General features: G+C 39.6%; 1 protein-coding gene across 3 annotated transcripts in view; it reads left to right on the top strand.

The window, feature by feature from the left end:
- Window positions 1-27,336, top strand: part of ELOVL6 (ELOVL fatty acid elongase 6) — a 186,955-nt gene that overhangs the window by 152,438 nt on the left and 7,181 nt on the right. For all 3 annotated transcript variants that reach the window (XM_037830464.1, XM_037830465.1, XM_037830463.1), the window contains exon 4: window positions 6,819-6,970. In XM_037830464.1, the coding sequence (XP_037686392.1) occupies window positions 6,819-6,970 (152 nt within the window). The remainder of the gene's footprint in view (window positions 1-6,818; window positions 6,971-27,336) is intronic.

Genomic DNA, 27,336 nt, shown 5'->3' with positions numbered 1-27,336 from the left:
GTTCTTCAAAGTGTCCCTCTTGGCTGTAGCTCCTCTTCAAAATGTCACTCACAGCTGCACTGAGTTCCTTCTCTTTGAGTAAGCTCATTTATATGGCTCCACTGATCAAGGCCCACCCTGAATGGGCGGGGCCACGCCTCCATGGGAACATCTCAGAGTCATCACCCACAGCTGGGTGGGGCACATTCCAAGCAAATCTAATCAGCACCAAAATGTCTGCCCCACAAGACTACATCAAAGATAATGGCATTTGGGGGACACAATACATTCAGACTGGCACAGTCTCTATTGAGGAAGCCTATCATGATGTGTGAAAGGTTTTTAGTTGGAGGCTTATGATACCAATGTGGAGATGCCATTTATGCTGTATGGCAAACGCCAATCCTGTATCACCTCCTAAGCCTAAAGGTATTTCAGTGGATTGTTTCGATTGTTGGTTTGTTTCAACCTGTTCTTGAATCAGTGGATGTTCTTCCTACTCGAGAATCTGTCAGTGTCTAAGACAATGAGCAGTTTTGGCTTCGTTATCAGGAAAATCAGTGACCTCTCCTACGTTTTGTTTCGTTTTGTTTTGCTTCCTTTTTCTTATTGGAGAGTAGATGTGTAATAAAGCATTTTCCATTGCTCAATACTGGATTTAATTGCACTTATGTTATTGAGTTAATGGAGTGGGTAAGGGTTAGTGGATAGTTGGCACTTCAGAATAAAAGGTCCTTAAAATCTTGCTTTGATGTTAAAACGCTTTACATGTAAATTGAGGGCCACTAAGTAAACAGTGTAAGTGTGGTTTTATTGTCTATTGGTGCTGATGTTGAAATAATTGAAGGTATTCTTGATGATTTATGCCCATAGCTCTTTCTATCCAAGGCAGAATTCTGGAATTCTCAGAGTTATTACTGAGATATTACAGTTCGACTTCCAGATGACAATAAAATTGTGATGTTAGAATACAGTTATTCAACTTTTTCTCAAGTACATTAATGGCCAGAGCTTGAATTTGAAAGATTAGCTGTATCTTTCACACTTCTTTAGACAGGAACTCAATACTTACACTTGAAAAAGAAAAAAATCAAATACAACCTAAAAACAAGGACTTGTTTTCTAAACTTTTACTCTAAATGTCCCAACATCTGTTTATATAGCCCATGATATATCCAAAAAAGAATGCCATTTGCATATATACACACACAGACCCTCCCCTAGTATTCTTTGTTAGCACCATTATTTGTTTCCATCCGAACTTGAAATTTGTTTATGTTATACACATACTATATATAATTAAATTTTTTTGTTTATTTACATGTTTATTGTCTTCCCCAACAGGCTGTAGAGAAGAGACTCTCTCTCTGTCCCAGTGAGTACCATGATATCTGGCCCTAGAGGGCATTGATTAGGTGTTGAATCAATACATGAATGAGTCTTTTTCCACTGATCCCAATGCCAATGTGTCATGCACCAGCTAATGAGGAATTAGGGTTATATCACAGCTTCCTAATAACGCCTTATAAACTAGTACCATTGTGATTGTTAATTCAGTGTCCAGCACCTATTTTAAAATACATTTTAAGAATTATAAATCTAATATATACTTGTTTTAACAGAGCAAAAAATGCAGGCTTTTATGTAATTTAAAAGTAGTGTTTGTAAATAAAAATTTATTTTAAAATATAAAACACTCCCCCGCCCTCAGAGTGATCACAACAAACCTTCCAGTGGGCATTCCTGGCAACCTCCAGAGGGCATGCTGTGGCAAATTGCTAATCATGAAGAAACAAGGCTACTTCTGGAGAAGGAATCCAGAACTGTAGTTTGAGAAGAAGCACCTCAGCTAATTAGGGCTGCAATGTCCTTCCAATCTTCTCCCTGCATTGCATTGTGCTAATGTGGCTGAGGGAGGGAGCAGAAGCTCCACTGCTCCTTCCCCTGAGGGCTCTGCTACTCCTTTAACTGTTACAATCAAAACTGGGCTTTGACAAGAAAAATGATATATTGCTCCCCCAAGAAACAATCAAACAAGTTTTTAAAAAGGATGCCAGTCTGACCCCACAGCGGGGAAAGGACCTCTGATATAGACCTCAGCTGCCCTCGTTAAACACAGTGGCCCAGACGGTCAGCCTGTTTGAGACTCTAGATTTAGAATAATCTTTATCATCTGATTGATAAATTTCACATGAGCCAGATGCTTTTCTACACAAACATTCTCTCTTCTTCATGATATTCTATGGAAAAATACTCAATTCCACATTCCTTTGGGGACTTACTGTCACTTGCTTCCTGGAAAAGTTGGCTCATGAAATAAAACACTTAACAAAAAGAAATGGAAATTCTCAAAGCAATAGAACAACATAAACAATTACTGTTGCAAATCACATTCTCTGTGTATCGTTTCCTTGACTTTAAATTAGGGATAAGTAACCGTTCTTACCTGGTGAAGTGAGATGAGGATGGTGAAGGTGATTTTTCAAAATTGAAGAACTGACAAAGTAAAGTGGCAATAACAAAAACAATAATAAATAGTAATAATTTTTTAACTCGTATAATAAAACTGTTTTAAGCATCTGCATGTCAGGCTGTGTGTTAAATGCCTTAATTATATTATTTTACAAAATTCATAAAATTAATTTGCAAGTTATTTATTATTACCCTCATTTCCGATGAAGGAAGACCTGAAGTTAAGTTTATGAAACTAATCAGTGATTGTTTGTGGTGGATTGAATTGTGTTGCCTGGTTTGGACATGTTCTTGGTCTTGGTCAACATTCTCGTGAGTGTGGATCCATTGTAAATAAGATCTCTTCAAGATGTCACTTTAGTTAAAGTATGGCCCAATTGAATTGGGTTGGGCTTTAATCCAGATTACTAGGGTCCTTTATAAGCAGAAGGAAAGTCAGACAGAAAAAAAGAAGCCACAGGGAACGGACAGAAGCTGGAAGTCAACAGAGCCTGCAAGAAAAAGGAGAAGACACCACCATGTATCTCACTGCCACGTGATGAGAAAACCAAGGAACGCCAAAGGTGGCCAGCCAGCCAGAAGATACCTACCCCAGGAGGAAGCAAACCTTGTAGCTTCTTAAACCGTGAGCCAATAAATTCCTGTTGTTAAGCCAACCCTTTATATGGTATTTGTTTCAACAGGAGGAAACTAAAACAGTGATGGAGCTGTGACTGGAGACCAGTCTACTACAAGCTATTGGTAATGGCTTAGCATGGTCAAGAAGAATTTTGATGCTATGTTGAAGTATGGCCAGAAAGAGTACTGAGACTGATTAGCAGTGTCTGCCATGAGCATGGGAAAGGACTGAGAGTAGCAGAACATGAGCTGCTTATTTGCCTGCTTCATCATGCTGTCTCTCAAGATAATGTAACTTAGGGAGGAAAAAAATGTCTCCCTGCCGTCAAGTATTTTGGTAAAGTGCCACACTGTAAGGGCACTGTTCCCAGTTATAATTAAAAAGCCACATGGTTCCAAAGTGTGCAGTGGCCGAGATGTGCCAGGGGCAGAGCTAGCAACTTCCCACAAATAACAATCAACCCTTTGCCCAAGCAGCTCCCCCACTGCTCCCCAGCACTAGCATTGTCACAACACAACAACGCGCCTTTACCCACAGACACATGTGGGCCCAATGGCTGGCACTGACGGTTTCCCTGAAAAGTGCCATTGTCCTCTGTTCTGAGTCAGGCTTATTGTTCAGAATTTAAGGAATGAGGCTTATGTCCAGATATGTATATGCTTGTTGTAAACAATAGTGTAGGTCACTATGATGTCAAAACTTTCAGTTCTGCAGTGCTCTAAAATGCCTTCTCCACAGCCTCTCCACCCAAGTGGTGAATACCTATTTGCCCCTCACTCACAGACCACTTCCTCTGAAGTGTCCCAGGACCACCACCAACCAGTGTTAGCTTATTGACTGTTTTCACCCCGGCACCTAGCACAGTGCCAACAAATATTTAATAATTGAAGGAATAAACTAAATTGCAAATACTTAAGCAATTGGGCACAGATTTTGAAACTTGAGGAGATGAAAGGAACCATTCCAAGGTATTTTTCCTAGATCTACTCTGATTATGTGTGAAGCACACACTCGAGCAGCAAAATACAGTTGATGAAGGGCTCTGGGCTGTGTGGTTCCTGGGTATGGTGGGCTAGAGTCAGCAGGGAAGAGGATGCTTTGTAAAATGTGCTTGATGGTTAAGAAAAATCATAGATCTGGGGCTAATAAGCAGAGACTGATAAGTCTTGAAAGTTTGTCATTTGTGTGTTTTGTTGCTTTTGGCTTATACAAAAGTCATTGACCCCACCCAGCTACCCACCCACCCCTGGTATTGAAAAACAGATAACTGATCTAGTAACTAAGCCACCAGCACTATATATGCTAGATGGAGTTTATTACCATGGAGGGAACTTCTGCACAAAATGTTAGCTAGTGTTCAAAAGTCTACAGAATATCAGATCTTGTGTTCTTTGTCCACTGGAATGCTTTGAGCACAATAGGAAGTAAAACTCAGAATGGCTTATACAAAAAGGAAGATCTGTTATCGCAAACAGAGGAAGTCTAGAGATGGGGTCATGGGAAGGTTGATGAATTTAGCAGCCCAGTCACATAATCAAGGACTACTTTGCCATCCTCTCTGAGGTGGCCTTTGTCCTCAAGCTAGCTACCTCATGTTTGCAAGATGACTGCTGCAGTTCCAAGCAATGTGTGCTAAAGAGCAAGGAACTTTTCCAAAAGACCTGCAGTTGCCTTCTCCTCACATCGCATTGGCTAGAGTTGAGTCACATGCCTACCCTAGCCAGGTAGGGGAAATGGGATTACCAAAACTGATTTAGATAATCAAGGCTTACTACTGAGTTAGAGATAAATTTACTTTCCTTGGGGAGAATAAGAGGTTGGGAGAGCCTGAACAAAATGATGATTCTCTTAGTATGGAGAAGGAGGAAAGGACTTTTGAATAGGTCACCAACAGTATCTGCTACGTATTTCAGGGGAAATGTCACATCCATATTTCCATATTACCTTCCACAACAGCCAATCAGAGTATCTAAGATGGAATACCTTGATTTGTTGGCAGAGGCAACGTCTCAGGTTACATTTTTGACAGAGGCCATGATCTGTTGATTTAAAGATGGAAAAATCTTTAATTTGGAAATGGAAAAATCCATTCAAAAGTCTCCACTATGTGATTTTACCAATAGATATCAACTCCTCATTCTATACTCCTCATTAGAACAGCTTTTGGGAGGGGATATTTCTCTGAGATGAGAAAGTAAGAAGCATCCAGCCATGGCATGAACAAAGGAGAAAGCTTCCCCAGATAGAATAAATAACATGTGCAAAGGCCCTGAATCGGGAAACAAGGTGACAGAAAGTGCTGGAATGACTGGCCCACAGTGAGAATGGCAAGAGGTCAGGGTAGAGATGGGACGGGTCAAGCCTTTCAGAGCCTTATAGGTCTTGATGAGGAGGTGAGGCCTCTTTCTAAGAGCAGTGAGAAGCTACTAACCAGATCTGTAAAACTATAAAATGACAACAATAATCCTATACAGGATTGTTTCATGTATTGGAAAATGTAACTGTTTATGATAGACTGGTTGAGTGCAACTCATTCCAGGCCTGTTTCTTTAGCTATTTGATAAAGATTTCATATGACATTTTCTCTTTTTTTTCCTTCATGTTTTCAACAATCTTTCACTTTTTCAGTGATCTTTGTTGAATACTTAGGTTGGAGCCAAACACATTACAAGGCATTGAAAAACTGTTAGAGCAGAGGGATGTAGTCAGTCCGTTTTTATTCCATGGTGCTTCCGCAGTCATTCAAGGACATTCACAGAGCAGGGAAGGATTTTGGGTTGTCAGAGGTCGGTGTTCCCAGTTGACGTGGAACAAGCAGACACGCTGCCGCCTTCTTTCAACTCATACACTATAAACAGTATTTAAAGGTCACTCTCAAATGTTCTGAAGGCAGTGATACTGTTTCTGGATGGGGTTAAATGCAGACAGTCTCTAAAAGGCTCATGAAACAAACCACATCCTAGGGAATCATTGCATGCAAATTTAAGAAAGAAGCAAAAGCTATAAGGCCTCTTTAAACAGAAGCATACACTAAAACAGGTTATGTATTGCTCAGTGAGCAGAGGCTCTCCGGAACCAAGCCCTATATTTCCCCTAGAAGCAGTGGTTTCTTATCTCTGCCTGGGTGGGCTTCCTGGAGGTACCTAAAGAAAATGATAGTAGAGCTAAGCCTTGAAGGATGTTCCTTCTGGCCTTCTGTAAGAAGGAGAGATTAGAGAATGGAAAGGGGTAATGAAGGACAGTGGTTTGGAGGCTGCTACGGTCCAGTGTAGATGCAAGAAAGAGTTGAATTAAAGAGATAGTCAGGGGATAAGGCCAGTGGGACTTGCAGAATCATTGAACATAGGATGGAGTTGAGATAATTCCAAGAGTTTACAGCAACCAAAAGATATCTCAGCCTCAATGGATAGTTCTCAAGCTGCTGAACTACAAAGGACACCCACATTTCTAATGAGATCCTGCTCTGGATCCATTCTCCCTTTTGGACCTCTTTTTGGGATATTGATAGAGTAAGTAGTGTCATCTGTGGCCGTCAGAATAAAGCAATGAAAAGTTTCATTAGCTCTTGGTTTACAGAACATTTTAAGATGCTTTGGGGTAAATGCAAATTTTTATGATTCATCTATACCTACTTCCCACCAATGGCAAACCACTCTGCTAAGTTGACTTAACGTCAGAAGTGAAATTAATTTCCTGAATGTTGGTTTTGTTTGTGTTTTTGTTTTTGTTTTCTCTTTTCATTATGAAGTATATTCGGTGCTCTTCGAACTGGTGCTTATATGGTGTACATTTTGATGACCAAAGGCCTGAAGCAGTCCGTTTGTGACCAGGGTTTTTACAATGGACCTGTCAGCAAATTCTGGGCTTACGCATTTGTGTTAAGCAAAGCACCCGAACTAGGTAAGTGTCTTCTCCTCCTTGCATTTTCTCCCCCTTCTCTCTTTATAGCTACACACCAGCAATATTTATTTTAAAACAAAAACAAACAAACAAAAAACAGTTTTTGGAGGTCCTGTTTTATTGCTTGCAGGAAAGTTACAGTTATTGAATTTGAGTTATTATTGACTGTCTTCCATTTTCTTTTTCTCTCCTCCTTCCTTTTAAATAATTCTGCATTGTGTTTATTAAGAGCAAAATAGTGATAAGTGGAGCATGCAGATATTTCAGCACTACTAAAAATACACTGCAGAGGGCTTATAAAGTATACACAGCCCCTTCTTTAAGGCCCATTAACAGCTGAGCTAATAATAGGCTATGGGGTGGGGAAGGAGGGAAAAGAGCAACACAGCTATTTCCAAGTCCCATATCTAAACATACTTTCATCTCTGGAGTCAGGATCCAGATAAGGAAATTAAGCTTTTCATTTAGGTATCCTCCTGTTCTCATTAACTAGTGCTAAGGGTTGGGCTCTGGTGTTGTTTGATTTTAATCATCAAAGAGAAGGTCCCCCGGGAGGGAGAAGTGTAGTTCACTTTGTGGAAAGTTAATAGAAAATACTCACTGTATGTATAGATTCCTAAGGTTTTTCCTTCAACTTTTTATTGATCTTGAATGTTAGTGTACCACAGGTTGGGAGAAACAGTGAAAAAATCAAGTGGCAAGGATTTGACATGGACACAGTTCTCCAAGAAAATATGGCTATTGCTGGAGAAAGGGATTCCCTATAATTTATAAGCTCTGACACCTGTGAGCAGTGCTGTCTACCATCCCACTACCTGCTAGTGTATGTTCTTGGGGGAGAAAAAAATCCTTTGCCACTCTTTCTTAATTTTTTATCTGGAGTTAGGTAAGAATTGTATGTATTCAGTCCAAAATATTTATTTATAGATTGCGTAGTAGCCTCTATGCCCCCTAAAAAAAAGATAGTAGCTGTAATTTCCTTATAATGCAGCTATAATATGAGCTGTCAACAGTCCTTCTGTAAGCTGCCTCTGGTTCATGTCCTATGTCTACTCATAAGGCTATGAGGTCTCTGTGTGGGTCAGTGACTTATACATTTTCCACCCAGCACTCTACATCTGCTGCCTACGAGTAGCTGGCAATTGGTTGGAATTATTGCTTTGGCCATTGATCTTCCCAGATTAAACAACAGAAGAGTAGCAGAAAAAATTTTTTCTGAAAATTTTCCTACAAGGGGCAGGGGTGTGAAGATAAGTCAGGTCCTCTGTATAGTTCAAAACAATTAGATTACGGTTTCACTCTCACATATGCATTTGCAACACACACACACATACACTTCCTATGAAAACAAAGCCTTAGAGTGAAAAACTTTATTATGGACTCATTCGTTAATCTATTCAATAAATTTATGTTAAGCACACATCATGGGCCAGGCATTTAACAGAGGCTAGAATAGAATAGTTACTTTATCTAAAAAGAAATTTATGATATAAATTTTATGAACCAGGCCCCAGGAGGCTATTTTTTTATACTTGAATTGGGACCACTAGATGCAAAATCTTAGACTTGAGAAGTGATTTTCAAACTTTGATCTGCAGACAATGCCCCAAAATCTGCAGATGTTATTTTCTGGAATTTTAAAAATTATATCAGGAGGTGGGGCAACATGGCGGATTGGTGAGCTGTATGTTTTAGTTACTCCTCCAGGAAAGTAGGTAGAAAGCCAGGAACTGCGTGGACTGGACACCACAGAGCAATCTGACTTTGGGCATACTTCATACAACACTCATGAAAACGTGGAACTGCTGAGATCAGCGAAATCTGTAAGTTTTTGTGGCCAGGGGACCCGCACCCCTCCCTGCCAGGCTCAGTCCCGTGGGAGGAGGGGCTGTCAGCTCCGGGAAGGAGAAGGGAGAACTGCAGTGGCAGCTCTTATTGGAAACTCATTCTACTGATCCAAACTCCAAACATAGATAGACTGAGACCAGATACCAGAGAATCTGAGAGCAGTCAGCCCAACAGAGAGGAGACAGGCATAGCAAAAAACAGCAAGAAAAACTCCAAAATAAAAGCGGAGGATTTTTGGAGTTCTGTTGAACATAGAAAGGGGAAGGGCAGAGCTCAGGCCCTGAGGCTTATATGCAAATCCTGAAGAAAAACTGATCTCTCTGCCCTGTGGACCTTTCCTTAATGGCCCTAATTGCTTTCTCTTAGCATTTCAATAACCCATTAGATCTGTGAGGAGGGCCCCCTTTTTTTTTTTTAATCTTTTTTTCTTTTTCTAAAACAATTACTCTAAGAAGCCCAATACAGAAAGCCTCAAAGACTTGCAATTTGGGCAGGTCAAGACAAGAGCAGAACTAAGAGAGCTCTGAGATAAAAGGCAATAATCCAGTGGCTGAGAAAATTCACTAAACACCACAACTCCCCAAGAAAAGGGGGGTGTCCGCTGACAGCCATCATCCTGGTGGACAGGTAACACTACTGTCCATCGCCAGCCCCATAGCCCAGAGCTGCCCCAGACAACCCAGTGTGATGGAAGTGCTTCAAATAACAGGCACACACCATAAAACTGGGTGTGGACATTAGCCTTCCCTGCACCCTCTGGTTGTCCCAGAGTTGGGAAGGTGAAGCAGTGAGAATTAACAAAGCCGCATTCAGCCATCATTTCAGCAGACTGGGAGCCTTCCTACACAGCCCAGCAGCCCAGAACCACCCTGGGGGGACGGTACTCACCTGTGACATAGCACAGTCATCCCTCAAGAGCGGACAAGGGGGTGCACAGCCTGGAAGAGGAACCCACTCGCAAGTCTCAGGAGCCATACGCCAATACCAAGGACTTGTGGGTCAGTGGCAGAGACAAACTGTGGCAGGACTGAACTGAAGGATAAGATTATTGCAGCAGCTTTAAAACTCCAGGAACACTAGGGAGATTTGATTGTTAGAGCCACCCCCCCTCCCTGACCACCCAGACACATGCCCCATATACAGGGCGGGCAACACCAACTACACATGCAAGCTTGGTACACCAATTGGACCCCACAAGACTCACTCTCCCACTCACCACAAAGGCAAAGCAGGGGAGAACTGCCTTGTGGAAAACAGGTGTCTCGTGGATGCCAACTGCTGGTTAGTTAGAGAAAGTGTACTCCATGAATCTGTAGATCTGATAAATTAGAGATAAGGACTTCAATTGGTCTACATATCCTAAAAGAACCCTATCAAGTTCAGCAAATGCCAAGAGGCCAAAAACAACAGAAAATTATAAAGCATATGAAAAAAACAGACGATATGGATAACCCAAGCCCAAGCACCCAAATCAAAAGATCAGAAGAGACACAGCACCTAGAGCAACTAATCAAAGAACTAAAGATGAACAATGAGACCATAGTACGGGATACAAAGGATATTAAGAAGACCCTAGAAGAGCATAAAGAAGACATTGCAAGACTAAATAAAAAAATAGATGTTCTTATGGAAATTAAAGAAACTGTTGACCAAATTAAAAAGATTCTGGATACTCATAGCACAAGACTAGAGGAAGTTGAACAATGAATCAGTGACCTGCAATATGACAGAATGGAAAATGAAAGCACAAAAGAAAGAATGGGAGAAAAAAACAAAAAAATCAAAATGGACCTCAGGGATATGATAGGTGATATAAAACGTCTGAATATAAGACTTATTGGTGTTCCAGAGGGGGAAGAAAAGGGTGAAGGTCTAGGAAGAGTATTCAAAGAAATTGTTGGGGAAAACTTCCCAAATCTTCTAAACACCATAAATACACAAATCATAAATGCTCAGCGAACTCCAAGTAGAATAAATCCAAATAAACCCACTCCGAGACATATTCTGATCACACTGTCAAACACGGAAGAGAAGGAGCAAGTTCTGAAAGCAGCAAGAGAAAAGCAATTCACCACATACAAAGGAAACAGCATAAGACTAAGTAGTGACTACTCAGCATCCACCATGGAGGCGAGAAGGCAGTGGCACGATATATTTAAAATTCTGGGTGAGAAAAATTTCCAACCAAGAATACTTTATCCAGCAAAGCTCTCCTTCAAATTTGAGGGAGAGCTTAAATTTTTCACAGACAAACAAATGCTGAGAGAATTTGCTAACAAGAGACCTGCCCTACTGGAGATACTAAAGGAAGCCCTACAGACAGAGAAATAAAGAAACGAGAGAGAGACTTGGAGAAAGGTTCAGTACTAAAGAGATTCGGTATGGGTACATTGAAGGATATTAATAGAGAGTGGGGAAAAATATATATGACAAACATAAACCAGAGGATAAGATGGCTGATTCAAGAAATGCCTTCATGGTTATAATGTTGAATGTAAATGGATTAAACTCCCCAATTAAAAGATATAGATTTGCACAATGGATTTAAAAAAATGAAACATCAATATGTTGCATACAAGAGACTCATCTTAGACACAGGGACACAAAGAAATTGAAAGTGAAAGGATGGAAAAAAATATTTCATGCGAACTACAGTCAAACGAAAGCAGGTGTAGCAATATTAGTCTCAGATAAAACAGACTTTAAATGCAGGGATGTTATGAGAGACAAAGAAGGCCACTACATACTAATAAAAGGGACAATTCAACAAGAAAAAAATAACAATCATAAATGTTTATGCACCTAATCAAGGTGCCACAAAATACGTGAGAGAAACACTGGCAAAACTAAAGGAAACAATTGATGTTTCCACAATAATTGTGGGAGACTTCAACACATCACTCTCTCCTATACATAGATCAACCAGACAGAAGACCAATAAGGAAATTGAAAACCTAAACAATCTGATAAGTGAATTAGTTTAACAGACATATACAGAACATTACGTCCCAAATCACCAGGATACACATACTTCTCTAGTGCTCATGGAACTTTCTCCAGAATAGATCGTATGCTGGAACATAAAACAAGCCTTAATAAATTTAAAAAGATTGAAATTATTCAAAGCACATTCTCTGACCACAATGGAATACAGTTAGAAGTCAATAACCATCAGAGACTTAGAAAATTCGCAAATACCTTGAGGTTAAACAACACACTCCTACACAATCAGTGGGTTAAAGAAGAAATAGCAAGAGAAATTGCTAAATATATAGAGATGAATGAAAATGAGAACACAACACACCAAAACCTATGGGATGCAGCAAAAGCAGTACTGAGGGGGAAATTTATAGCACTAAATGCATATATTAAAAAGGAAGAAAGAGCCAAAATCAAAGAACTAATGGATCAACTGAAGAAGCTAGAAAAACAACAGCAAACCAATCCTAAACCAAGTAGAAGAAATAAATAACAAGGATTAAAGCAGAAATAAATGACATAGAGAACAAAAAAACAATAGAGAGGATAAATATCACCAAAAGTTGGTTCTTTGAGAAGATCAACAAGATTGACAAGCCCCTAACTAGACTGACAAAATCAAAAAGTGAGAAGACCTATATAAACAAAATAATGAATGAAAAAGGTGACATAACTGCAGATCCTGAAGAAATTAAAAAAATTATAAGAGGATATTATGAACAACTGTATGGCAACAAACTGGACAATGTAGAAGAAATGGACAATTTCCTGGAAACATATGAATAACCTAGAGTGACCAGAGAAGAAATAGAAGACCTCAACCAACCCATCACAAGCAAAGAGATCCAATCAGTCATCAAAAATCTTCCCACAAATAAATGCCCAGGGCCAGATGGCTTCACAGGGGAATTCTACCAAACTTTCCAGAAAGAACTGACACCAATCTTACTCAAACTCTTTCAAAACATTGAAGAAAATGGAACACTACTTAACTCATTTTATGACGCTAACATCAATCTAATACCAAAACCAGGCAAAGATGCTACGAAAAAGGAAAACTACCGGCCAGTCTCCCTAATGAATATAGATGCAAAAATCCTCAACAAAATACTTGCAAATCGAATCCAAAGACACATTAAAAAATCATACACCATGACCAAGTGGGGTTCATTCCAGGCATGCAAGGATGGTTCAACATAAGAAAATCAATCAATGTATTAGAACACATTAAGAAGTCAAAAGGGAACAATCACTTGATCATCTCAATAGATGCTGAAAAAGCATTTGACAAAATCCAACATCCGTTTTTGATAAAAACACTTCAAAAGGTAGGAATTGAAGGAAACTTCCTCAACATGATAAAGAGCATATATGAAAAACCCACAACCAGCATAGTACTCAATGGTGAGAGACTGAAAGCCTTCCCTCTAAGATCAGTAACAAAACAAGGATGCCCGCTGTCACCACTGTTATTCAACATTGTGCTGGAAGTGCTAGCCAGGGCAATCCGGCAAGACAAAGAAATAAAAGGCATCCAAATTGGAAAAGAAGAAGTAAAACTGTCATTGTTTGCAGATGATATGATCTTATATCTAGAAAACCCTGAGAAATCAACGATACACCTACTAGAGCTAATAAACAAATTTAGCAAAGTAGCGGGATACAAGATTAATGCACATAAGTCAGTAATGTTTCTATATGCTAGAAATGAACAAACTGAAGAGACACTCAAGAAAAAGATACCATTTTCAATAGCAACGAAAAAAATCAAGTACCTAGGAATAAACTTAACCAAAGATGTAAAAGACCTATACAAAGAAAACTACATAACTCTAGTAAAAGAAATAGAAGGGGACCTTAAAAGATGGAAAAATATTCCATGTTCATGGATAGCAAGGCTAAATGTCATTAAGATGTCAATTCTACCCAAACTCATCTACAGATTCAGTGCAATCCCAATCAAAATTCCAACAACCTACTTTGCAGACTTGGGAAAGCTAGTTATCAAATTTATTTGGAAAGGGAAGAAGCCTTGAATTGGTAAAGACACTCTAAAAAAGAAAAACGAAGTGGGAGGACTTACGCTCCGTGAGTTTGAAGCTTATTATAAAGCCACAGTTGTCAAAACAGCATGGTACTGGCACAAAGATAGACATATAGATCAATGGAATTGAACTGAGAATTCAGAGATAGACCCCCAGATCTATGGCCGACTGATCTTTGATAAGGCCCCCAAAGTCACTGCACTGAGTCATAATGGTCTTTTCAACAAATGGGGCTGGGAGAGTTGGATATCCATATCCAAAATAAGGAAGGAGTACCCTTACCTCCCACCCTACACAAAAATTAACTCAAAATGGACCAAAGATCTCAATATAAAAGAAAGTACCAGAAAACTCCTAGAAGATAATGTGGGAAAACATCTTCAAGACCTTGTATTAGGCGGCCACTTCCTAGACTTTACACCCAAAGCACAAGCAACAAAAGAAAAAATATATAAATGGGAACTCCTCAAGCTTAGAAGTTTCTGTACCTCAAAGGAATTTCTCAAAAAGGTAAAGAGGCAGCCAACTCAATGGGAAAAAGTTTTTGGAAACCATGTATCTGACTAAAGACTGATATCTTGCATATATAAAGAAATCCTACAACTCAATGACAATAGTACAGACAGCCCAATTATAAAATGGGCAAAAGATATGAAAAGACAGTTCTCTGAAGAGGAAATACAGATGGCCAAGAAACACATGAAAAAATGTTCAGCTTCACTAGCTATTAGAGAGATGCAAATTAAGACCACAATGAGATACCATCTCACACCAATTAGAATGGCTGCCATTAAACAAACAGGAAACTACAAATGCTGGAGGGGATGTGGAGAAATTGGAACCCTTATTCATTGTTGGTGGGACTGTATAATGGTTCAGCCTCTCTGGAAGTCAGTCTGGCAGTTCCTTAGAAAACTAGATATAGAGTTACCTTTCGACCCAGCGATTACACTTCTTGGTATATACCCGGAAGATCGGAAAGCAGTGACACGAACAGATATCTGCACGCCAATGTTCATAGCAGCATTATTCACAATTGCCAAGAGATGGAAACAACCCAAATGTCCTTCATGAGTGGATAAATAAAATGTGGTATATACACACAATGGAATACTACACGGCAGTAAGAAGGAACGATCTCGTGAAGCATATGACAACATGGATGAACCTTGAAGACATAATGCTGAGCGAAATAAGCCAGGCACAAAAAGAGAAATATTATATGCTACCACTAATGTGAACTTTGAAAAATGTAAAACAAATAGTTTATAATGTAGAATGTAGGGGATCTAGCAATAGAGAGCAATTAAGGAAAGGGGAACAATAATCCAATAAGTACAGATAAGCTATCATGGGTAAATTTAATGTTCTGAGAATGCCCAGGAATGACTATGGTCTGTTAATTTCTGATGGGTATAGTAGGAACAAGTTCACAGAAATATTGCTATATTAGGTAACTTTCTTGGGGTAGAGTAGGAACAAGTTGGAAGTAAAGTAGTTATCTTAGGTTAGTTGTCTTTTTCTTACTCCCTTGTTATGGTCTCTTTGAAATGTTCTTTTATTGTATTTTTTTTAATTATCATTTTCTTATTTTTTTATTTTTCATACAGTTGATTTAAAAAAAAAAAAAGGGAAAAAAATATGTAGAGCCCCCTTGAGGAGCCTGTGGAGAATGCAGGGGTATTGGCCTACCCCACCTCGATGGTTGCTAACATGACCACAGACATAGGGGACTGGTGGTTTGATGGGCTGAGCCCTGTACCACAGGATTTACCCTTGGGAAGACTGTTGCTGCAAAGGAGAGGGTAGGCCTCCCTATAATTGTGCCTAAGAGCCTCCTCCCAAATGCCTCTTTGTTGCTCAGATATGGCCCTCTCTCTCTACCTAAGCCAACGTGAAAGCTGAAATCACTGCCCTCCCCACTACGTGGGATCAGACACCCAGGGGAGTGAATCTCCCTGGCAACATGGAATATGACTCCCCGGGGAGGAATGTAGACCTGGCATCGTGGGACGGAGAACATCTTCTTGACCAAAAGAGGGATGTGAAAGGAAATAAAATAAGCTTCAGTGGCAGAGAGATTCCAAAAGGAGCCGAGAGGTCACTCTGGTGGGCACTCTTATGCACACTTTAGACAACCCTTTTTAGGTTCTAAAGAATTGGGGTAGCTGGTGGTGGATACCTGAAACTATCAAACTACAACCCAGAACCCATGAATCTCGAAGACAATTGTATAAAAATGTAGCTTATGAGGGGTGACAATGGAATTGGGAAAGCCATAAGGACCATACTCCCCTTTGTCTTGTTTATGGATGGATGAGCAGAAAAATAGAAGAAGGAAACAAACAAACAGACAGACAAAGGTACCCAGTGTTCTTTTTTACTTCAATTGCTCTTTTTCACTTTAATTATTATTATTGCTATTTTTGTGTGTGTGCTAATGAAGGTGTCAGGGATTGATTTAGGTGATGAATGTACAACTATGTAATGGTACTGTGAACAATCGAATGTACAATTTGTTTTATTAGTTTTGAAACCCATATTCATAAGCAACTGTGACCCAAGCAAATTCTTTCCGTCCACTAAGTTGAGTTCATCTGCCCAGGATATATGTTGATTACACATTACCAATACTTCCTCTGTATCAGATGTTTGGAATATGAATTAGTAGCAATACCACCATTTTACTTGAAGAATTTATTAGTTCCCTTGCCAGATTTTCTTTTGGGGATTTAGCCTTCAGTAGTAAATACATGTCCAAAAAAAGGGATAAAGCATTTCTTTGTAAACTTGGAACACTTACAAACTACACTGATTCTTCCTTGTCTGCAAGATGGTCAACAATTAAGCAGGATCTCCTAAGTAACCGAAAACCCACAAAGTATACTTGACCATGCTCCCATCTCAAAACAAAAAAAATTTTTCTCAATGATAGAAACAATAGCCTTCACTTTCTCATTCTCTTTGAAGAAGATTTTTTGGTATAACTTTCTTAAAAGAAAAAAAAAAGCAAAATGCAGACTAGCATATTTTAGGTGGTTCTATTCTGTAATTGCTACTCTCAAGGCACAAATAATAATATCCTTGCTAGACTGGTGTCTTTCAGAAATCATTCAAGGAGAAGAGAAGAGTGGTGGATGAAGGAAGATAGATCACTTTAAAATAATTGTAGATTGCATTCTTGCCCTATTAAGCTTAGTAGAAGTGCCAACACTGGAATTTAGGGGTTGTCTTTTTCTCTTCCCACTTTTTTTTTTTTTTTTTAACATACTGTCTGCTGAAGCTCTGATCCTGCAAGGGCTGCTTATCCAGTTGTATTTGAATGGAATGAAAATAGTCCTTTCTACCTTTTGGAAGAATATTTCATAGAACAGGTACCCTAAGCTATCCACAGCGATCACTTGCCTTCAAGACATAATAAGATCAATGTGCCCTGTCCTCCCTACTCCTATTCCAGATTGAAATCAGAGTTTAAGATGACCAGTAAGATTCCTAGAGAATGACTAATAGTGCAGTATTCATCCTGTCTCCTGCCTTTTGTTGGTCCTGATGATGCTAATTCATCACCCCTACCTTAATTAATAGAGACTAAATGTGAGACACACTCCCCACCACCCCATGGCAGGCATTATAATAGAGCACAGTCTTTCTTCTTGAGCCCAGAAGGAGGTACATTCAAGTCCACTGTTTGCAGTTGTTTGGAGTCTGTGTGTCATTAAGACCCCTTTCCCTGGAGACACCTCATTCAAGTCATTTGTAGATTGGATATCAAATAATCGACCCCTTCATGGTTAAAATATGGGATTGAAGTGTCCGTAATGGACTGAAGAGTTGGAAAAATTAAATCCTAATATTGACATAGCTCTTTAATGAAACTAGTTGTTGATACACATTATTCATTCAGTTTCAGATATGTTATGCAGATATTTTCATGTTCCAAGTCCCGTTTTTCAATTTTAAAATAAGACTTATTTTCTTTGAAATATTCTGGAGCATAGTTGACAATAGCCTTCCAGAGGTGAACTGCTGAGTCAAAACAGATTAAAAAAATAAAATAGGTGCCATTTGGGTGTCTCCAAGACAGCCAGACAGCTAGCTACCTACCCCTCATTTTGTGAACATGTTTGCTTGAATGCCTTTTCAGTCATTTTGGACATGAAATTCCTTCTCAGTTTTTCACTCTTAGAAAGCCTTTCACTAGCATGTAATTAAGAGAGATTAATCTATTGGATTATTTTTTCTTATTTTTAGGCCCTATGTCCTGCCTTTCATTTATCTAAGATTCTGAACTCCCTCATGAGCTCTAGAAAGAAAAGGACTGTGAGATTTAAAAAAAAGAAAAAGAACAATTCTTCCACGTTCTTCCACGTTGATACTGAAGCTGTATTTCCCTGAAAATCCACATGCCTGTACTAAATTCTTGATAGATAGAAAGAAGGGCTTTCTGTTTCAGCAGAAATAATGAACTTGTTTCAATGAATTATAGGGTTACAATCTACTATAACAAGTGAGAAGTAAACCACAAACCGGCTTTATGTATCAAAATCTTTGAGCACCTGCTGTTCCAATTATATTAAAACCTGCTGAGCTTTGGATTTGCTAAAACTTGGACACATCTGCTCTGAATCTAGGTCCTTGCTCAGTTGAGCTCGTCATTGTTTTTGAAACTGGCTCATCAGTTCTTGAGCTAACCCTGCGAAGTGGAATGCAGCAGTCATGACAAAACTACACACACAGAGTGGACTCTGTGTCTCTTTGTGGCTATGAGTGTGCTTGGGTTCTCAGTGCTCTTAGACATTTCCAGAGCTGTGCAGAGATCTACACTTACCAGGCACATGAGCAACAGTAAAGAGAAAAGCAGTCATGAGTTGTAGCTAAAAGAAGCGACATGGCTGAAACATTCAAGTCAAAAATCCTATTGCTCAGACTTGGCCAAAATCCTTTATATAAGGTCCATCAGACCTTTGGCTGAGATGGTTTGCATTTCTGGGTCACTCTCTAGTTTTGGCAAGCCTCTAAATACCATGAGTTGGCATGACTCTAGCTCATGACAAATCAAATGTGCCGTGTGATTCCCCCGAGGGAACAAAACCATAACCATGAGAGTAGCACGATGACACGTCTCAGCTACAGTATCAGCAAGGAACCATGAGAGGTCTCTGTAAGCCCCTCTGGAATTGTGCCACCTTCCCCCTTGCCTACGAGAATACCATGTTCTGGGTCAGCAGCAATACTGGGAAATGACCTTGGTATGGCATTGGAGTGACTCTTCTGGGGGCTTTCAGAACCATCACTGGGTTATACTCATCTATCATCCTGTGTATTTTCTCTGAAAAAAATTCGTAAGTTAATTCAAATTAATTTTGTTTTGAAAATTTTGTGACACCTCCCTCCACCCCACCAAGTAATTAGAAACCTATCGTGTTTCAGATCAAGCCTGAGCCAGCCCCCCTGCCTTTTAAGACAGGAAACATGCAAAGCAATTCTCAACTCCAGAATTGTGTGTTCCACTTTCCATTGCATATTAGCCCATTCTAATCGGGTCTGTCTTTGGTCCTCTGCTACTCTCCTCGCAGAGAAATCATTCTTTAGGCAATAAAGTTTTGTATCTCGTTTCCTAACAGAAAGTGATGGTAGAGCTAAATTAAATCTAAAGAATCACAGGATGAAATGCATATTACTTTACGGCAAATGACTTTTATTACACTGTGTTCAGATACTGTGTGGGTTTTATATTTTAATGCTTAGCGATTCATAAGAAAAGATCCTCTTAATTACGAACAACTAAATTTGTTTTTTTTATCTTCATTTTATTGAGATATATTCACATACCACGCAGTCATACAAAACAAATCGTACTTTCGATTGTTTACAGTACCATTACATACTTGTACATTCATCACCTAAATCAATCCCTGACACCTTCATTAGCACACACACAAAAATAACAAGAATAATAATTAGAGTGAAAAAGAGCAATTGAAGTAAAAAAGAACACTGGGTACCTTTGTCTGCTTGTTTCCTTCCCCTATTTTTCTACTCATCCATCCATAAACTAGACAAAGTGGAGTGTGGTCCTTATGGCTTTCCCAATCCCATTGTCACCCCTCATAAGCTACATTTTTATACAACTGTCTTCGAAATTCATGGGTTCTGGGTTGTAGTTTGATAGTTTCAGGTATCCACCACCAGCTACCCCAATTCTTTAGAACCTAAAAAGGGTTGTCTAAAGTGTGCGTAAGAGTGCCCACCAGAGTGATCTCTCGGCTCCTTTTGGAATCTCTCTGCCACTGAAGCTTATTTCATTTCCTTTCACATCCCCCTTTTGGTCAAGAAGATGTTCTCCGTCCGACAATGCCAGGTCTACATTCCTCCCCGGGAGTCATATTCCATGTTGCCAGGGAGATTCACTCCCCTGGGTGTCTGATCCCACGTAGGGGGGAGGGCAGTGATTTCACCTTTCAAGTTGGCTTAGCCAGAGAGAGAGGGCCACATCTGAGCAACAAAGAGGCATTCGGGAGGAGGCTCTTAGGCACAACCATAGGGAGGCCTAGCCTCTCCTTTGCAGCAACCGTCTTCCCAAGGGTAAAACCTATGGTAGAGGGCTCAACCCATCAAACCACCAGTCCCCTATGTCTGTGGTCATGTTAGCAACCATGGAGGTGGGGTAGGCCAATAACCCTGCATTTTCCACGGGCTCCTCAAGGGGGCACTACATCTTTTTTTTTCCTTGTTTTTCTTTTTTTTTTTAACTTTCCCTTCTTTTTTAAATCAACTGTATGAAAAAAAATTTAAAAAGAAAACAAACATACAATAAAAGAACATTTCAAAGAGACCATAACAAGGGAGTAAGAAAAAGACAACTAACCTAAGATAACTGCTTAACTTCCAACATGTTCCTACTTTACCCCAAGAAAGTTACCTAATATAGCAACATTTCTGTGAACTTGTTCCTACTATACCCATCAGAAATTAAGAGACCATAGTCATTCCTGGGCATCCCCAGAACGTTAAATAGCTTATCTGTTCTTCTTGGATTGTTGTTCCCCCTTCCTTAATTGCTCTCTATTGCTAGTTCCCCTACATTCTACATTATAAACCATTTGTTTTACATTTTTCCAAGTTCACATTAGTGGTAGCATATAATATTTCTCTTTTTGTGCCTGGCTTATTTCGCTCAGCATTATGTCTTCAAGGTTGATCCATGTTGTCATATGTTTCACGAGATCGTTCCTTCTTACTGCCACGTAGTATTCCATCGTGTGTATATACCACATTTTATTTATCCACTCATCTGTTGAAGGACATTTGGGTTGTTTCCATCTCTTGGCAATTGTGAATAATGCTGCTATGAACATTGGCATGCAGATATCTGTTCGTGTCACTGCTTTCCGATCTTCCGGGTATATACCGAGAAGTGCAATCGCTGGATCGAATGGTAACTCTATATCTAGTTTTCTAAGGAACTGCCAGACTGACTTCCAGAGTGGCTGAACCATTATACAGTCCCACCAACAATGAATAAGAGTTCCAGTTTCTCCACATCCCTTCCAGCATTTGTAGTTTCCTGTTTGTTTAATGGCAGCCATTCTAACCGGTGTTAGATAGTATCTCATTGTGGTCTTAATTTGCATCTCTCTAATAGCTAGTGAAGCTGAACATTTTTTCATGTGTTTCTTGGCCATCTGTATTTCCTCTTCAGAGAACTGTCTTTTCATATCTTTTGCCCATTTTATAATTGGGCTGTCTGTACTATTGTCATTGAGCTGTAGGATTTCTTTATATATGCAAGATATCAGTCTTTTGTCAGATACATGGTTTCCAAAAATTTTTTCCCATTGAGTTGGCTGCCTCTTTACCTTTTTGAGAAATTCCTTTGAGGTGCAGAAACTTCTAAGCTTGAGGAGTTCCCATTTATCTATTTTCTCTTTTGTTGCTTGTGCTTTGGGTGTAAAGCCTAGGAAGTGTCCGCCTAATACAAGGTCTTGAAGATGTTTCCCTACATTATCTTCTAGGAGTTTTATGGTACTTTCTTTTATATTGAGATCTTTCATCCATTTTGAGTTAATTTTTGTGTAGGGGGTGAGGTAGGGGTCCTCTTTCATTCTTTTGGATATGGATATCCAACTCTCCCAGCCCCATTTGTTGAAAAGACCATTATGACTCAGTTCAATGACTTTGGGGGCCTTATCAAAGATCAGTCGGCCATAGATCTGAGGGTCTATCTCTGAATTCTCAATTCGATTCCATTGATCTATATGTCTATCTTTGTGCCAGTACCATGCTGTTTTGGCAACTGTGGCTTTATAATAAGCTTCAAAGTCAGGGAGTGTAAGTCCTCCCACTTCGTTTTTCTTTTTTAGAGTGTCTTTAGCAATTTGAGGCATCTTCCCTTTCCAAATGAATTTGATAACTAGCTTATCCAAGTCTGAAAAGTAGGTTGTTGGAATTTTGGTTGGGATTGCATTGAATCTGTAGATGAGTTTGGGTAGAATTGACATCTTAATGACATTTAGCCTTCCTATCCATGAACATGGAATATTTTTCCATCTTTTAAGGTCCCCTTCTATTTCTTTTAGTAGAGTTATGTAGTTTTCTTTGTATAGGTCTTTTACATCTTTGGTTAAGTTTATTCCTAGGTACTTGATTTTTTTAGTTGCTATTGAAAATGGTATCTTTTTCTTGAGTGTCTCTTCAGTTTGTTCATTTCTAGCATATAGAAACGTTACTGACTTATGTGCATTAATCTTGTATCCCGCTAGTTTGCTAAATTTGTTTATTAGCTGTAGTAGCTGTATCGTCGATTTCTCAGGGTTTTCTAGATATAAGATCATATCATCTGCAAACAATGACAGTTTTACTTCTTCTTTTCCAATTTGGATGCCTTTTATTTCTTTGTCTTGCCGGATTGCCCTGGCTAGCACTTCCAGCACAATGTTGAATAACAGTGGTGACAGCGGGCATCCTTGTTTTGTTACTGATCTTAGAGGGAAGGCTTTCAGTCTCTCACCATTGAGTACTATGCTGGTTGTGGGTTTTTCATATATGCTCTTTATCATGTTGAGGAAGTTTCCTTCAATTCCTACCTTTTGAAGTGTTTTTATCAAAAACGGATGTTGGATTTTGTCAAATGCTTTTTCAGCATCTATTGAGATGATCAATTGATTGTTCCCTTTTGACTTCTTAATGTGTTCTAATACATTGATTGATTTTCTTATGTTGAACCATCCTTGCATGCCTGGAATGAGCCCCACTTGGTCATGGTGTATGATTTTTTAATATGTCTTTGGATTCGATTTGCAAGTATTTTGTGGAGGATTTTTGCATCTATATTCATTAGGGAGATTGGCCGGTAGTTTTCCTTTTTTGTAGCATCTTTGCCTGGTTTTGGTATTAGATTGATGTTAGCTTCATCAAATGACTTAGGTAGTGTTCCATTTTCTTCAATGTTTTGAAAGAGTTTGAGTAAGATTGGTGTCAGTTCTTTCTGGAAAGTTTGGTAGAATTCCCCTGTGAAGCCATCTGGCCCTGGGCATTTATTTGTGGGAAGATTTTTGATGACTGATTGGATCTCTTTGCTTGTGATGGGTTGGTTGAGGTCTTCTGTTTCTTCTCTGGTCAGTCTAGGTTGTTCATATGTTTCCAGGAAATTGTCCATTTGTTCTACATTATCCAGTTTGTTGCCATACAGTTGTTGATAATATCCTCTTATAATTTTTTTAATTTCTTCGGGATCTGCAGTTATGTCACCTTTTTCATTCATTATTTTGTTTATATGGGTCTTCTCTCTTTTTGATTTTGTCAGTCTAGCTAGGGGCTTGTCAATCTTGTTGATCTTCTCAAAGAACCAACTTTTGGTGATATTTATCCTTTCTATTGTTTTTTTGTTCTCTATGTCATTTATTTCTGCTTTAATCCTTGTTATTTCTTTTCTTGTACTTGGTTTAGGATTGGTTTGCTGTTCATTTTCTAGCTTCTTCAGTTGATCCATTAGTTCTTTGATTTTGGCTCTTTCTTCCTTTTTAATATATGCGTTTAGTGCTATAAATTTCCCCCTTAGCACTGCTTTTGCTGCATCCCATAGGTTTTGGTATGTTGTGTTCTCATTTTCATTCGTCTCTATTTATTTAGCAATTTCTCTTGCTATTTCTTCTTTAACCCACTGATTGTTTAGAAGTGTGTTGTTTAACTTCCAGGTATTTGTGAATTTTCTAAGTCTCTGATGGTTATTGACTTCTAATTGTATTCCATTGTGGTCAGAGAATGTGCTTTGAATAATTTCAACCTTTTTAAATTTATTGAGGCTTGTTTTATGTCCCAGCATATGATCTATTCTGGAGAAAGTTCCGTGAGCACTAGAAAAGTATGTGTATCCTGGTGATTTGGGATGTAATGTCCTGTATATGTCTGTTAAATCTAATTCATTTATCAGATTGTTTAGGTTTTCAATTTCCTTATTGGTCTTCTGTCTGGTTGATCTATCTATAGGAGAGAGTGATGTGTTGAAGTCTCCCACAATTATTGTGGAAACATCAATTGCTTCCTTTAGTTTTGCCAGTGTTTCTCTCATGTATTTTGTGGCACCTTGATTGGGTGCATAGACATTTAGGATTGTTTTTTCTTCTTGCTGAATTGCCCCTTTTATTAGTATGTAGTGGCCTTCTTTGTCTCTCAAAACATCCCTGCATTTGAAGTCTATTTTATCTGAGATTAATATTGCTACACCTGCTTTCTTTTGGCTGTAGCTTGCATGAAATATTTTTTTCCATCCTTTCACTTTCAGTTTCTTTGTGTCCCTGTGTCTAAGATGAGTCTCTTGTATGCAACATATTGATGTTCATTTTGTTTGATCCATTCTGCGAATCTGTATCTTTTAATTGGGGAGTTTAATCCATTTACATTCAACGTTATAACCGTGAAGGCATTTCTTGAATCAGCCATCTTATCCTTTGGTTTATGTTTGTCATATTTTTCCCCTCTGTCTATTAATATCCTTTATTGTACCCATACCGAATCTCTTTAGTACTGAACCTTTCTCCAAGTCTCTCTGTCCTTTCTTTGTTTCTCTGTCTGTAGGGCTCCCTTTAGTATCTCCAGTAGGGCAGGTCTCTTGTTAGCAAATTCTCTAAGCATTTCTTTGTCTGTGAAAAATTTAAGCTCTCCCTCAAATTTGAAGGAGAGCTTTGCTGGATAAAGTATTCTTGGCTGGAAATTTTTCTCACCCAGAATTTTAAATATATCGTGCCACTGCCTTCTTGCCTCCATGGTGGCTGCTGAGTAGTCACTACTTAGTCTTATGCTGTTTCCTTTGTATGTGGTGAATTGCTTTTCTCTTGCTGCTTTCAGAACTTCTCCTTCTCTTCCGTGTTTGATAGTGTGCTCAGTATATGTGTCGGAGTGGGTTTATTTGGATTTATTCTATTTGGAGTTCGCTGAGCATTTATGATTTGTGTATTTATGTTGTTTAGAAGATTTGGGAAGTTTTCCCCAACAATTTCTTTGAATACTCTTCCTAGACCTTTACCCTTTTCTTCCCCTTCTGGGACACCAATGAGTCTTATGTTCGGATGTTTCATATTATCTATCATATCCCTGAGGTCCATTTCGATTTTTTCAATTATTTTCCCCATTCTTTCTTTTATGCTTTCATTTTCCATTCTGTCATCTTCCAGGTCACTGATTCATTGTTCAGCTTCCTCTAGTCTTGTACTATGAGTGTCCAGAATCTTTTTAATTTGGTCAACAGTTTCTTTAATTTCCATAAGATCATCCATTTTTTTATTTAGTCTTGCAATGTCTTCTTTATGCTCTTCTAGGGTCTTCTTGATTTCCTTTGTATCCCGTACTATGGTCTCATTGTTCATCTTTAGTTCTTTGAGTAGCTGCTCTAGGTGCTGTGTCTCTTCTGAGCTTTTGATTTGGGTGCTTGGGCTTGGGTTATCCATATCGTCTGGTTTTTTCATATGCTTTATAATTTTCTGTTGTTTTGGCCTCGTGGCATTTGCTGAACTTGATAGGGTTCTTTTAGGATTTGTAGACCAATTGAAGTCCTTATCTCTAATTTATCAGATCTACAGCTTCGTGGCGTACACTTTCTCTAACTAACCAGCAGGTGGCGTCCACGAGCCACCTGTTCTCCGCAAGCCAGTTCTCCCCTGCTTAGCATTTTTGGTGAGTGGGGGAGTGAGTCTTGTGGGGTCCAATTGGTGTACCAAGCTTGCGTGTGTAGTTGGTGTTGCCTGCCCTGTATATGGGGCGTGTTTCTGGGCAGTCAGGGGGGGGTGGCCCTAACAATCAAATCTCCCTGGTGATCCTAGAGTTTTAAAGCTGCTGCAATAGTCTAATTCTTCAGTTCAGTCCTGCCACAGTTTGTCTCTGCCACTGACCCACAAGTCCTTGGTATTGGCGTATGGCTCCTGAGACTTGCAAGTGGGGTCCTCTTCCAGGCTGTTCACCCCGGGTCCTCTGTTGAGGGATGACTGTGCTATGTCACAGGTGAGTGCCGTCCCCCCAGGGCAGTTCTGGGCTGCTGGGCTGTGTAGGGAGGCTCCCAGTCTGCTGAAATGATGGCTGAATGGGGCTTTGTTAATTCACACTGCTCCACCTTCCCAACTCTGGGACAATCAGCTGAGGTTGCAGGGAAGGCTAATGTCCACGCCCAGTTTTGTGGTGTGTGCCTGTTATTTGAAGCACTTCTGTCACACTGGGTTGTCTGGGGCAGCTCTGGGCTATGGGCTGTCAATGTGCAGGAGTGTTTCCTGTCCACCAGGATGATGTCTGTGAGCAGACACCCCCCTTTTCTTGGGAAGTTGTGGTGTTTAGTGAATTTTCTCAGCCACTGGATTATTGCCTTTTGTCTCAGAGCTCTCTTAGTTCTGCTCTTGACTTGACCTGCCCAAATTGCAAGTCTTTGAAGCTTTATGTATTGGGCTTCTTAGAGTAATTGTTTTAGAAAAAGAAAAAAGGATTAAAAAAAAGGCCCTCCTCAGAGATCTAACGGGTTATTGAAATGCTAAGAGACAAAGCAACCAGGGCCATTAAGGAAAGGTCCACAGGGCAGAGAGATCAGCTTTTCTTCGGGATTTGAATATGCGCCTCAGGGCCTGAGCTCTGCCCTTTCCCTTTCTATGTTCACCAGAACTCCAAAAATCCTCTGCTTTTATGTTGGAGTTTTTCGTGTTTTTTTTTTCTATGCCTGTCTCCTCTCTGCTGGGCTGGCTGCTCTCAGATTCTCTGGTGTCTGGTCTCAGTCTACCTATGGTTGGAGTTTGGATCAGTAGAATGAGATTCCGATAAGGGCTGCCACTGCAGTTCTCCCTTCTCCTTCCCGGAGCTGACAGCCCCTCCTCCCATGGGACTGAGCCTGGCAGGGAGGGGCGCGGGTCCCCTGGCCACAAAAACTTACAGATTTCGCTGATCTCAGCAGTTCAATGTGTTATGAGTGTTGTATGAAGTATGCCCAAAGTCAGATTTCTCTGTGGTGTCCAGTCCACG

The sequence above is a fragment of the Choloepus didactylus genome, chromosome 3, assembly GCF_015220235.1.
Source record: "Choloepus didactylus isolate mChoDid1 chromosome 3, mChoDid1.pri, whole genome shotgun sequence".
NCBI classification, from domain to species: domain Eukaryota; kingdom Metazoa; phylum Chordata; class Mammalia; order Pilosa; family Megalonychidae; genus Choloepus; species Choloepus didactylus.
This window is presented reverse-complemented; position numbering and strand designations above follow the sequence as displayed.